Here is a 15,000-nt window from a genome sequence, read left to right as displayed (position 1 = left end):
GGGGACCCCCTGCCACTCTTCTCCCTGTTGAGACTGGTTCATAAGGGCATGCTGGATGGCACTCTGCACCAGGAGCTCTGCATGGTACTCCAGCTCCTCCTCCTCCGGATCCCGACCCAGGCGCCGCTCCCCGAGGGATCTGAGGGTGTCTTCCTCCATCTTGCCATTGACGGGCGTGGTGGCCTGGGGGGTGGAGGGGAAGGAGTACTCCCCCAGAGACGTCTCCCCCAGATAGGCCGACATGGTCTCATTTGACACATCGCTGTCGGAGATGTTGTCCATGCTGAAGTCGTTGGACAGGGTCTCCAGAACAGTAGTATCCTGGGAACGCAGGGAGAGCTCGTCCAGTCCAGAGTCACACTCCTCTGGGTGGCAGGACAGGGAGGCGCTGGGGGAGTGGAAGGATTGGGAGGAGGAACGATGCTGCAGGGATGAGGAAAACGGCTCAGAGTCTCCCTCATCTTTCAGGATGGTCATGACGGCCCGGGCGCTGGTGAAGTCTCCATCATCTTCTCTGTTGTTCATCGTGGCCTCCTTGGGGCCACTGTTCCTGGGTTCTTCCTGTCCCAAGGTAGTAGTAGGGGACTGGGCCTCTCCCTGGATGCAGTAGATCCCATCTGTCCTGACTGTAGTTGTGGGTGTGGTGATGTCGTTGGCCTCTAGTGGCGAGCCCAGGCAACTACTGTAGCCTACTGTGGCGGAGCTGGAGGATCTATCCACATGGGTGACGCTGTCTGGCGCTCTGGAGAAGGGCTTGGCCGAGTAGAGCTGAGGTGCCACGCCTCTCTTCGGGGCTGTGACCTGTGACCTCTCGGCCTGCTGCCTGGTGTGTTCTATCTGGAGGAACTGCTTCCTGTCTATCTGCTCCACCAGGATGTCCTCCTTGGTGCTCTGGAGAACCTCTGCCGGGTCCCGGTTGGACTCAGGGTCAAAGCCGGGCTCAAAGGTCATGGAGTACTGGGCGTACGTCTGGGACGACCCCCAGTTGTACTCTGACCTCCGCTGCTGCTTCCTCTCCTCGTACTTCCTGTGTGACTCAAGTTTGTCTGGCTCCAGCTCCTCCTCCAGGCTTTTCTCCTGAGGAGGGTTCCACCATTTTGTGCCCATGCCAGGGTTCTTCTTCACGGCCTGGCCTCGGATCAGCTCCAGCCGCTCCCTCTCCAGCTCTGCCACCTCCTCCGACGGACGCACCTTCTTCACACGCACCTCCTTCTCACACGGGTCGAACAGCTTGGAAGGCTTCTTCTCCTCCTGGAATGCCCTCAGCTCGAAACGTGCCTCCTTCTTGATGGTCATCACAGTGGGGGATGTTGTCTCTCCTCCCTGGTTCCTGTAGTTCTCATGCTCTCCCAATGGTCCAGAGTGGCCATCGGGTTTGGAGTTACTGGTGTTATTGACTTCCTGGTGGTCTATGAAGGTGGTTTGCTTCCTGCCCTCTACTGTGACCTCATGGTTGGTCTGTGGGGATTGTGTGTCTGTGTTGGAGATGTGGACGGACGGCCCAGTTCCGTCAATACCGACATCCCTGGGGTCTCTCTCAGGTTTCTCTGTCCCGTTAGAGGGCAATGGCATGGTGTCAACCTCTGGGTCGCAGCAGTTAGCCTCCAACACCTCATCCAGGTATGCTATCTCCTGGGCCACCTCTGTGTCCAGGGGCTGAGTCTGGTGTTTCTTGCCCAGGCTGTTGAGCCCTTGGCTGGGGTAGCAGGTCTCAGGGTGGGCCTCCACCTCCATAGGTCTGGTGGAAGTACTGCTGTCTCCTCCGCCCGCTGAGATCACACTGACAGAGTCAAGAAAACTTACGCTCTTTCTCTCCGTTCTGTCTCTCTTCAGATCATCACTGGCATCCTCTGATACCTTGGAGGATTTCTGGAAGAGAGAACATTTTAGTGTTATATTACTATTATTCTGTTGCGTCAATGCATGTACCCTATTCCCTATATAGTGCACTACTTTAGACCAGAGCCCTATGGAACCCTATTCCCTATATAGTGCACTACTTTAGACCAGAGCCCTATGGAACCCTATTCCCTATATAGTGCACTACTTTAGACCAGGGCCCTATGGAACCCTATTCCCTATATAGTGCACTACTTTAGACCAGAGCCCTATGGAACCCTATTCCCTATATAGTGCACTACTTTAGACCAGAGCCCTATGGAACCCTATTCCCTATGTAGTGCACTACTTTAGACCAGAGCCCTATGGAACCCTATTCCCTATATAGTGCACTACTTTAGACCAGAGCCCTATGGAACCCTATTCCCTATGTAGTGCACTACTTTAGACCAGAGCCCTATGGAACCCTATTCCCTATATAGTGCACTACTTTAGACCAGAGCCCTATAGAACCCTGTTCCCTATATAGTGCACTACTTTAGACCAGAGCCTATGGAACCCTATTCCCTATATAGTACACTACTTTAGACCAGAGCCCTATAGAACCCTGTTCCCTATATAGTGCACTACTTTAGACCAGAGCCCTATAGAACCCTAATCCCTATATAGTGCACTACTTTAGACCAGAGCCCTATAGAACCCTGTTCCCTATATAGTGCACTACTTTAGACCAGAGCCCTATAGAACCCTAATCCCTATATAGTGCACTACTTTAGACCAGAGCCCTATAGAACCCTATTCCCTATATAGTGCACTACTTTAGACAAGAGCCCTATGGAACCCTATTCCCTATGTAGTGCACTACTTTAGACAAGAGCCCTATGGAACCCTATTCCCTATATAGTGCACTACTTTAGGCCAGAGTCCTATAGAACCCTATTCCCTATATAGTGCACTACTTTAGACCAGAACCCTATGGAACCCTATTCCCTATATAGTGCACTACTTTAGACCAGAGCCCTATGGAACCCTATTCCCTATATATTGCACTACTTTAGACCAGAGCCCTATGGAACCCTATTCCCTATATATTGCACTACTTTAGACCAGAGCCCTATGGAACCCTATTCCCTATATAGTGCACTACTTTAGACCAGAGCCCTATAGAACCCTGTTCCCTATATAGTGCACTACTTTAGACCAGAGCCTATGGAACCCTATTCCCTATATAGTACACTACTTTAGACCAGAGCCCTATAGAACCCTATTCCCTATATAGTGCACTACTTTAAACAAGAGCCCTATGGAACCCTATTCCCTATATAGTGCACTACTTTAGACCAGAGCCCTATAGAACCCTGTTCCCTATATAGTGCACTACTTTAGACCAGAGCCTATGGAACCCTATTCCCTATATAGTACACTACTTTAGACCAGAGCCCTATAGAACCCTGTTCCCTATATAGTGCACTACTTTAGACCAGAGCCCTATAGAACCCTATTCCCTATATAGTGCACTACTTTAGACCAGAGCCCTATAGAACCCTATTCCCTATATAGTGCACTACTTTAAACAAGAGTCCTATGGAACCCTATTCCCTATATAGTGCACTACTTTAGACCAGAGCCCTATGGAACCCAATTCCCTATATATTGCACTACTTTAGACCAGAGCCCTATGGAACCCTATTCCCTATATATTCCACTACTTTAGACCAGAGCCCTATGGAACCCTATTTCCTGTATAGTGCACTACTTCAGACCAGAGCCCTATGGAACCCTATTCCCTATGTAGTGCACTACTTTAGACAAGAGCCCTATGGAACCCTATTCCCTATATAGTGCACTACTTTAGGCCAGAGTCCTATAGAACCCTATTCCCTATATAGTGCAGTACTTTAGACCAGAGCCCTATGGAACCCTATTCCCTATATAGTCCACTACTTTAGACCAGAGCCCTATGGAACCCTTTTCCCTGTATAGTGCACTACTTCAGACCAGAGCCCTATGGAACCATATTCCCTATATAGTGCACTACTTTTGACCAGATCCCTACCAGATCAATGTGGAGCTATATACAGGAAGTACCAGATTAATGTGGAGCTATATACAGGAAGTACCAGATCAATGTGGAGTTATATACAGGAAGTACCAGTACCAGATCAATATGGAGCTATGTACAGGAAGTACCAGATCAATGTGGATCTATATACAGGAAGTACCAGATCAATGTGGAGCTATATACAGGAAGTACCAGATCAATGTGGAGCTATATACAGGGAGGACCAGTACCAGATCAATGTAGAGCTATATACAGGAAGTACCAGTACCAGATCAATGTGGAGCTATATACAGGAAGTACCAGTACCAGATCAATGTGGCGCTATATACAGGGAGTACCAGTACCAGATCAATGTGGAGCTATATACAGGAAGTACCAGTACCAGATCAATGTGCCGAGTGTAGGAGGTATTTGAGGTAGATATGTACATGAAGGCAAGAGGAAGTGACTGGTGTCAGGATAGATAATAAAAACCCATTTCATGAAGCTCCCAACGAACAGTTGCTCTGCCTTCCAGAGGCAGTTTGGAACTCGGTAGTGAGTGTTGAATCCGAGGACAAACTATTTTTATGCGCTATGCACTCCAGCACTTGATGGTTCTGTGAGCTTGTGTGGCCTACCACTCTGTGGCTGAGCCGTTGTTGCTCCCAGATGTTTCCACTTCACAATAACAGCACTTACTGGTTGACCGTGGCAGTTCTAGCAGGGCAGAAATTTGACGAACTGACTTGTTGGAAAGGTGGCATCCTATGACGGTACCGCGTTGAAAGTCACTGAGGTCGTCAGTAAGGCCATTCTACTGCCAATGTGTGTCTATGGAGATTGCATGGCTGTGTGCTCGATTTTATACACCTGTCAGCAACGGGTTGTGGCTGAAAAAGTCAAATCCACTCATTTAAAGGGGTGTCCACATACTTTTGTGTAGCACATACGTATATATACACAGTGTAGCTACAACCATAATCCTGTGCGGGAAAGAAAGTTAACAAAATGGCAGCCAACAGAGATAACTGAGGGCTGCCCTGATTCCAGATCTGATTTCTCACCAGGAGAGGAGTCCCCAGTACAGTGCATTACAGAGGGACAAGAGTGAGATGAATAATTAACTAATCATTGATTAAAGAGGTTATCTGGAGGGTCTCTAAAGATACGTTTTTGAAGAGTTCTGCTTAATGAGGAGTTTCCTCTCCCCAAGCATCTTGTTACTTCCTGCTCCACTATTTCACTATTACTACCTCTACTGCCTCTACCTCTACTACCTCTACTGCCTCTACCTCTACTCCATCTACTGCCCTACCACCTCTACTACCTCTACTGCCTCTACCTCTACTACCTCTACTGCCTCTACCTCTACTGCCCTACCACCTCTACTACCTCTACTGCCTCTACTACCTCTACTACCTCTACCTCTACTCCATCTACTGCCCTACCACCTCTACTACCTCTACTGCCTCTACCTCTACTACCTCTACCTCTACTCCATCTACTGCCCTACCACCTCTACTACCTCTACTGCCTCTACCTCTACTACCTCTACTGCCTCTACCTCTACTCCATCTACTGCCCTACCACCTCTACTACCTCTACTACCTCTACTGCCTCTACTACCTCTACCAGCTCTACCTCTACTGCCTCTACCTCTACCTCTACTGCCTCTACCTCTACTACCTCTGCTACCTCTACTCTCTCTACCTCTACTGCCTCTACCTCTACTACCTCTACTCCCTCTACCACCTCTACTACCTCTATCACCTCTACTACCTCTACCCCCTCTACCCCCTCTTACAGTGCATTACAGAGGGACAAGAGTGAGATGAATAATTAACTGATGAGTCATTGATTAAAGAGGTTATCTGGAGGGTCTCTAAAGATACGTTTTTGAAGAGTTCTGCTTAATGAGGAGTTTCCTCTCCCCAAGCATCTTGTTACTTCCTGCTCCACTATTTCACTATTACTACCTCTACTGCCTCTACCTCTAGTACCTCTACTACCTCTACTGCCTCTACCTCTGCTACCTCTACTGCCTCTACCTCTACTACCTCTACTGCCTCTACCTCTACTACCTCTACCAGCTCTACCTCTACTGCCTCTACCTCTACTACCTCTACTGCCTCTACTACCTCTACCTCTACTCCATCTACTGCCCAACCACCTCTACTACCTCTATTGCCTCTACCTCTACTACCTCTACCTCTACTCCATCTACTACCCTACCACCTCTACTACCTCTACTGCCTCTTCTACCTCTACCAGCTCTACCTCTACTGCCTCTACCTCTACTACCTCTACTACTTCTACTGCCTCTACCTCTACTCCATCTACTGCCCTACCACCTCTACTACCTCTACTGCCTCTACCTCTACTACCTCTACCTCTACTCCATCTACTGCCCTACCACCTCTACTACCTCTACCAGCTCTACCTCTACCTCTACTACCTCTACTACCTCTACCTCTACCTCTACTCCATCTACTGCCCTACCACCTCTACTACCTCTACTGCCTCTACTACCTCTACCAGCTCTACCTCTACCTCTACTACCTCTACCTCTACTACCTCTACTGCCTCTACCTCTACTACCTCTACTGCCCTACCACCTCTACTACCTCTACTACCTCTACTACCTCTACCTCTACTACCTCTACTGCCTCTACCTCTACTACCTCTACCTCTACTCCATCTACTGCCCTACCACCTCTACTACCTCTACCACCTCTACTGCCTCTACTACCTCTACCAGCTCTACCTCTACTGCCTCTACCTCTACTACCTCTACCTCTACTGCCTCTACCTCTACTACCTCTGCTACCTCTACTCTCTCTCTCTCTCTAGTCATTGATTAAAGAGGTTATCTGGAGGGTCTCTAAATATACGTTTTTGAAGAGTTCTGCTTAATGAGGAGTTTCCTCTCCCCAAGCATCTTGTTACTTCCTGCTCCACTATTTCACTATTACTACCTCTACTGCCTCTACCTCTACTACCTCTACTACCTCTACTGCCTCTACTACCTCTACTACCTCTACTGCCCTACCACCTCTACTGCCTCTACCTCTACTGCCTCTACTGCCTCTACCTCTACTACCTCTACTGCCTCTACCTCTACTACCTCTACCAACTCTACCTCTACTGCCTCTACCTCTACTACCTCTACTGCCTCTATTACCTCTACCTCTACTCCATCTACTGCCCTACCACCTCTACTACCTCTATTGCCTCTACCTCTACTACCTCTACCTCTACTCCATCTACTGCCCTACCACCTCTACTACCTCTACTGCCTCTACTACCTCTACCAGCTCTACCTCTACTGCCTCTACCTCTACTACCTCTACTACCTCTACTGCCTCTACCTCTACTACCTCTACCCCCTCTACTACCTCTACCCCTTCTACTACCTCTATCACCTCTACTACCTCTACCCCCTCTAACCCCTCTACTACCTCTACTACCTTTACTACCGCTACTACCTCTACTACCTTTACCCCCTCTACTACCTCTACCGCTACTACCTCTACTCCTTCTACCTCTACTCACTCTACCTCTACTACCTCTACTCCTTCTACCTCTACTCCCTTTACCTCTACTACCTCTACTCCTTCTACCTCTACTCCCTCTACCTCTACTACCTCTCCTCCCCCCACCTCCTCCAACCCCTCTCTGTCCTTTAATGTCCTCTAAGCCAGACTCCGCCACATCTTTCTAGGCTAACTCTCTCTCTCTGCGACATTGAGAGGTGGTGTGGGTCTTGGTGCAGTGCATAGACGGTGCAGTGCCTCTGCAGAGTGTAGTGATCTCTTTCTGCCACACTGTGGCGCCATTGTGCCGGGTTCAACGGGATTCATGACTCTGGGACCATTGAATTACAATGTTAATTCTAATGATTCAAAATGATATGCAGATGACAATATAATAGTTGGGTCTTCCAAACATTTTAGTCTGTTGGAATGCGTACCCTGGGGGAACCCTGGGGGAATGGAACAAATTCAGGAAGAAAAGCTGAGCAAAGAGACGTATTCAATCCACCAACACTAAGCATGAGATCGTAACATAGAAACATCTCTATTTGTAATATTTTGATCACGAACAACATTTATTAGACGTATAGGTAGAGACATCTGGAATTGCCATAGTAACGACTGACGCAAATACGGCATTGGCAGGAATCTGACATTTTTTGGGGGCACAGAGACTGATAGTGGATGCTGCCAACCAGGAGGATCAGAGACTGATAGTGGATGCTGCCAGCCAGGAGGTACAGAGACTGATAGTGGATGCTGCCAACCAGGAGGCACAGAGACTGATAGTGGATGCTGCCAACCAGGAGGCACAGAGACTGATAGTGGATGCTGCCAACCAGGAGGATCAGAGACTGATAGTGGATGCTGCCAACCAGGAGGCACAGAGACTGATAGTGGATGCTGCCAACCAGGAGGATCAGAGACTGATAGTGGATGCTGCCAACCAGGAGGATCAGAGACTGATAGTGGATGCTGCCAACCAGGAGGATCAGAGACTGATAGTGGATGCTGCCAACCAGGAGGCACAGAGACTGATAGTGGATGCTGCCAGCCAGGAGGATCAGAGACTGATAGTGGATGCTGCCAGCCAGGAGGATCAGAGACTGATAGTGGATGCTGCCAACCAGGAGGCACAGAGACTGATAGTGGATGCTGCCAACCAGGAGGATCAGAGACTGATAGTGGATGCTGCCAACCAGGAGGATCAGAGACTGATAGTGGATGCTGCCAACCAGGAGGCACAGAGACTGATAGTGGATGCTGCCAACCAGGAGGATCAGAGACTGATAGTGGATGCTGCCAACCAGGAGGCACAGAGACTGATAGTGGATGCTGCCAACCAGGAGGCACAGAGACTGATAGTGGATGCTGCCAACCAGGAGGCACAGAGACTGATAGTGGATGCTGCCAACCAGGAGGCACAGAGACTGATAGTGAGGGAGACAGAGGGAGAGACACAGACAGGGAGACAGAGAAGAGACAAACAGAGACAGACACAGAGGAGACAGACAGAGAGGCAGACAGGGAGACAGAGAGAGAGAGAGACAGACAGACAGACAGACAGACAGACAGACAGACAGACAGACAGACAGACAGACAGATAGACAGGCAGACAGACAGACAGGCAGACAGGGAGACAGAGAGAGAGGCAGACAGGGAGACAGACAGACAGACAGACAGACAGATCATCGTTATGGGAGCCTGACAGACAGACAGACAGACAAACAAACAAACAGAGAGGCAGACAGGGAGACAGAGAGAGAGGCAGACAGGGAGACAGAGAGAGAGGCAGACAGGGAGACAGAGAGAGAGGCAGACAGGGAGACAGAGAGAGAGGCAGACAAACAAACAGAGAGGAGACAGACAGACAGACAGACAGACAGACAGACAGACAGACAGACAGACAGACAGACAGACAGACAGACAGACAGACAGACAGACAGACAGACAGACAGACAGACAGACAAAGAGGAGACAGACAGACAGACAGAAAGACAGAAAGACAGACAGAGAGGAGACAGACAGACAGACAGACAGACAGACAGACAGACAGACAGACAGACAGACAGACAGACAGACAGACAGACAGATCATCGTTATGGGAGCCTGACAGACAGACAGACAGACAGACAGACAGACAGACAGACAGACAGACACACACACACACACACACACACACACACACACACACACACACACACACACACACACACACACACACACACACACACACACACTATGAATAATATAGTATACAGAGCCAGGTCTGTTGTAAATCAAATAAACAGACAGAGAGAAGTGTGACTGAGGGCCCTGGGCTGCTCTCTCTCTGAGACACTGAGGGACATTGTGTCACGCATTATATACTCCTACTGCCACACTCTGTATGTATCCCAAAATGCACCCTAATCCCTATGTATGTTTCCATAGGGCTCTGGTAACAAGAAGTGCACTATATAGGGGAAAGTGCCATTTTGCACACTCTGTCAATAAAGGGGAAGAAAGACACCGAAGAGCGCCTCAGTCGACCTCTAACCTCTGACATCCCTGTCACTGACCAATCAGCCAACAGACACCACTCAACACACATCATACAGTCTCCGTCTTTCCCTCGCTCTCCTCCTCCCACTTGCACGTGACATATGACCTACCTGGTTAAATAAAGGTGAAATAAATCAGATAAATATTCGAATATAAATGTCACAACATTCTTATTTACGTATCCCACTATTGGGCTATTGTTTAGGAACATCCACCTGTGTCAGCCTAATTAAAGCTACAGAAGTGTCAGTATTCAACCTTAATGGGTTTACGGTTGTCATGGTTCCCTAGCAGCAACGTAAGAACAGAGGTCCTGTACATTTTGTAAACATTTTTTTGTAATTAATTAATTTTAATGTTACCAACAATTTATTTGTTTTAAGAACGAAACAATTCATATAGCTAATTAATATAATCAGAATCAACCACAGGAAGCAGCCAAGTCGTTTGTTTGTTTTAGCTAGCTGGCTAACGTTAGCTGGCTAGCTGTTTTGATCTGAATGCCAGCCATAGTCCGGAGGTTGAGGATGGAGAGAAGCCGAAAGATGATGAGGATCACAGGGACGACAAAGTTACAAGGCTGCTTTTGAATTAGTATTGAAATGTGATGTGCTTTCTGGTGTCACGAAACTGCCACAGCTTAATCCAAGTGGGTGCTTCATTTTGGTAGTAGTGAAGGAGTAGCTATGGATTCTAGTGAAGGAGTAGCTATGGGCTCTAGTGAAGGAGTAGCTATGGACTCTAGTGAAGGAGTAGCTATGGACTCTAGTGAAGGAGTAGCTATGGACTCTAGTGAAGGAGTAGCTATGGACTCTAGTGAAGGAGTAGCTATGGGCTCTAGTGAAGGAGTAGCTATGGACTCTAGTGAAGGAGTAGCTATGGCCAATAGGGAAGTAGCTATGGACAATAGGGAAGGAGTAGCTATGGGCTCTAGTGAAGGAGTAGCTATGGACTCTAGTGAAGGAGTAGCTATGGACTCTAGTGAAGGAGTAGCTATGGGTTCTAGTGAAGGAGTAGCTATGGACTCCATGGACTCTAGTGAAGGAGTAGCTATGGACAATAGGGAAGGAGTAGCTATGGACTCTAGTGAAGGAGGAGCTATGGACTCTAGTGAAGGAGTAGCTATGGACTCTAGTGAAGGAGTAGCTATGGACTCTAGTGAAGGAGGAGCTATGGACTCCATGGACTCTAGTGAAAGAGTAGCTATGGACTCCATGGACTCTAGTGAAGGAGTAGCTATGGACTCCATGGACTCTACTGAAGGAGTAGCTAGGGACTCCATGGACTCTAGTGAAGGAGTAGCTATGGACTCCCATGGACTCTACTGAAGGAGTAGCTAGGGACTCCATGGACTCTAGTGAAGGAGTAGCTATGGACTCCCATGGACTCTACTGAAGGAGTAGCTAGGGACTCTATGGACTCTAGTGAAGGAGTAGCTATGGACTCTAGTGAAGGAGTAGCTATGGACTCTAGTGAAGGAGTAGCTATGGACTCCATGGACTCTAGTGAAGGAGTAGCCACTCTAGTGGCTTAGCTCAGGCTTCCTCTGATTGAGTTATACTTTAGAAAAGCCAGAGACAGCGAGCCACCTTGATGAGACCGTGCCTCCTGCCTGCCTCCGGACTCCCTGGTTGACCACCTCCCTCCGATGATCACTCAAGCCATGAACTTTCTACTGACTGTCCGTCTCATGATGTCGTGGTGTTGTTTCCCACCCCCCAAAAAAGATGTGTTTTGAGATTCTTTGTAAAACCCTATATAAATGGAATAAATTATTATCATTATTAACATGTGATAACAATGCAACAGAACAGATTAATCTGAATGACATTTACTCTCAAGGGTGACCAAAAATAACTATCTAACAGGTACGCCCCTACTAAGAGCTGCCTCCAGCCTTGTGATCTGACCCGCTGGAGTCTCAACCTGCAACCCAGCAGTTGGTTCATGCCTGCAACCCAGCAGTTGGTTCATCAATCAACTCAGCAGTTGGTTCATCAAACAACTCAGCAGTTGGTTCATCAAACAACTCAGCAGTTGGTTCATCAAACAACTCAGCAGTTGGTTCATCAATCAACTCAGCAGTTGATTCATCAATCAACTCAGCAGTTGGTTCATCAATCAACTCAGCAGTTGGTTTATCAAACAACTCAGCATTTATTAGAGTGTAGTTTACCAGCTCAATAGCAGATCAGCTCAATACTTTAACTCACACAATATTCACGCTGCCTACCTTATATTACATTCTTCAATTTCTCAGGATTCAACATTTCATCCCTATATTTCCCTCTCTCTATCTCCTCGCTATCTCCTCTCTCTACCCCTCTCTCTATCTCCTCTCTCTATCTCCCCTCTCTATCTCCTCTCTCTACCCCTCTCTATCTCCTCTCTCTATCTCCTCTCTCTACCCCTCTCTCTATCTCCCCTCTCTATCTCCTCTCTCTACCCCCCTCTCTACCCCCCTCTCTATCTCCTCTCTCTACCCCCCTCTCTACCCCCCTCTCTATCTCCCCTCTCTATCTCCTCTCTCTACCCCCCTCTCTATCTCCTCTCTCTACCCCCCTCTCTATCTCCTCTCTCTACCCCCCTCTCTCTATCTCCTCTCTCTATCTCCTCTCTCTATCTCCTCTCTCTATCTCCTCTCTACCTCTCTCTATCTCCTCTCTCTATCTCCTCTCTCTACCCCTCTCTCTATCTCCTCTCTCTACCCCCCTCTCTATCTCCTCTCTATCTCCTCTCTCTATCTCCTCCCTATCTCCTCTCTCTATCTCCTCTCTCTATCTCCTCTCTCTATCTCCTCTCTCTACCCCTCTCTCTATCTCCTCTCTATCTCCTCTCTCTACCCCCCTCTCTACCCCCCTCTCTATCTCCTCTCTCTACCCCCCTCTCTATCTCCTCTCTCCATCCCTCTCTCTATCTCCTCTCTCTATCTCCTCTCTACCCCTCTCTCTATCTCCTCTCTCTACCCCCTCTCTATCTCCTCTCTCTACCCCTCTCTCTATCTCCTCTCTCTACCCCCTCTCTATCTCCTCTCTCTACCCCTCTCTCTACCCCTCTCTCTATCTCCTCTCTCTACCCCCTCTCTATCTCCTCTCTCTACCCCTCTCTCTATCTCCTCTCTCTATCTCCTCTCTACCCCCCTCTCTATCTCCTCTCTCTACCCCTCTCTCTATCTCCTCTCTCTACCCCCTCTCTATCTCCTCTCTCTACCCCCCCTCTCTACCCCCCTCTCTATCTCCTCTCTATCTCCTCTCTCTACCCCTCTCTCTATCTCCTCTCTCCATCCCTCTCTCTATCTCCTCTCTCTATCTCCTCTCTACCCCTCTCTCTATCTCCTCTCTCTACCCCCCTCTCTATCTCCTCTCTCTACCCCTCTCTCTATCTCCTCTCTCTACCAGCTCTCTATCTCCTCTCTCTACCCCTCTCTCTACCCCTCTCTCTATCTCCTCTCTCTACCCCCCTCTCTATCTCCTCTCTCTACCCCTCTCTCTATCTCCTCTCTCTATCTCCTCTCTACCCCCTCTCTATCTCCTCTCTCTACACCCCTCTCTATCTCCTCTCTCCACCCCCCTCTCTACCCTTCTCTCTACCCCTCTCTCTACCCCCCCTCTCTATCTCCTCTCTCTACACCCCTCTCTACCCCTCTCTCTATCTCCTCTCTCAACCTCCCTCTCTTCCCTCTCTACCTCCCTCTCTGCCCTCTCTACCTCCCCATCTCCCACCCTCTCTTCCCTCTCTTCCCTCTCTACCACCCTCTCTTCCTCACTCTACCTCCCTCTCTACCACCCTCTCTTCCTCACTCTACCTCCCTCTCTACCACCCTCTCTTCCTCACTCTACCTCCCTCTCTACCACCCTCTCTTCTCTCTACCTCCCTCTCTACCACCCTCTCTTCTCTCTTCCCTCTCTACCACCCTCTCTTCTCTCTCTTCCCTCTCTACCACCCTCTCTTCTCTCTCTTCCCTCTCTACCACCCTCCCTTCTCTCTCTTCCCTCTACACCCTCCCTTCTCTCTCTTCCCTCTCTACCACACTCTCTTCTCTCTCTTCCCTCTCTACCACCCTCTCTTCTCTCTCTTCCCTCTCTTCCCTCTCTACCACCCTCTCTTCTCTCTCTTCCCTCTCTACCACCCTCTCTTCTCTCTCTTCCCTCTCTACCTCCCTCTCAACCTCCCTCTCTACCACCCTCTCTTCTCTCTCTTCCCTCTCTACCTCCCTCTCTTGCCCATCTACCACCCTCTCTTCTCTCTCTTCCCTCTCTACCTCCCTCTCAACCTCCCTCTCTACCACCCTCTCTTCTCTCTCTTCCCTCTCTACCTCCCTCTCTCTATATATCTATATCTCAATGAGTCTGTTCCGTCCTCTCTGATGTGTGAGTGTTTGCGTGTGTGATGTGTGGACCCTGTCTACTCTGATGTTCTGTGTCCCTGAATGCCTCGCCACTGTCTTCCAGCCTGAGTTGATAATGACATCAACAGTCATGTGAAACCAGCTGACGATGGAACAGTGCACAGTCACTAGAACACATGTCTCATACCAACTCTACAACACATACCAGCAACACACACTGTTACAGCAACGCACACTGTTATAGCAACACACACCAGCAACACACACTGTTACAGCAACGCACACTGTTACAGCAACACACACTGTTACAGCAACACACACTGTTACAGCAACACACACCAGCAACACACACCAGCAACACACACTGTTACAGCAACACACACCAGCAACACACACTGTTACAGCAACGCACACTGTTACAGCAACACACACCAGCAACACACACCAGCAACACACACTGTTACAGCAACACACACCAGCAACACACACTGTTACAGCAACACACACTGTTACAGCAACACACACCAGCAACACACACTGTTACAGCAACACACACCAGTAACACCCACTGTTACAGCAACGCACACCAGCAACACACACTGTTACAGCAACACACACCAGCAACACACACTGTTACAGCAACACACACCAGCAACACACACCAGCAACACACACCAGCAACACACACTGTT

At 48.9% G+C, this 15,000-nt stretch overlaps 1 protein-coding gene across 1 annotated transcript in view; it reads right to left on the bottom strand.

Moving 5' to 3' along the window:
* LOC109876070 (A-kinase anchor protein 2) overlaps positions 1-15,000 on the bottom strand; it is a 24,443-nt gene that overhangs the window by 5,092 nt on the left and 4,351 nt on the right. Inside the window, exon 2 of the mRNA XM_031825893.1 lies at positions 1-1,869. This exon is cut by the window's left edge and continues 943 nt beyond it. Coding sequence (XP_031681753.1) covers positions 1-1,869 — 1,869 coding nt within the window. The remainder of the gene's footprint in view (positions 1,870-15,000) is intronic.

This window comes from Oncorhynchus kisutch, linkage group LG6 (genome assembly GCF_002021735.2).
Source record: "Oncorhynchus kisutch isolate 150728-3 linkage group LG6, Okis_V2, whole genome shotgun sequence".
In the NCBI taxonomy this organism is placed as follows: Eukaryota; Metazoa; Chordata; class Actinopteri; order Salmoniformes; family Salmonidae; genus Oncorhynchus; species Oncorhynchus kisutch.
This window is presented reverse-complemented; position numbering and strand designations above follow the sequence as displayed.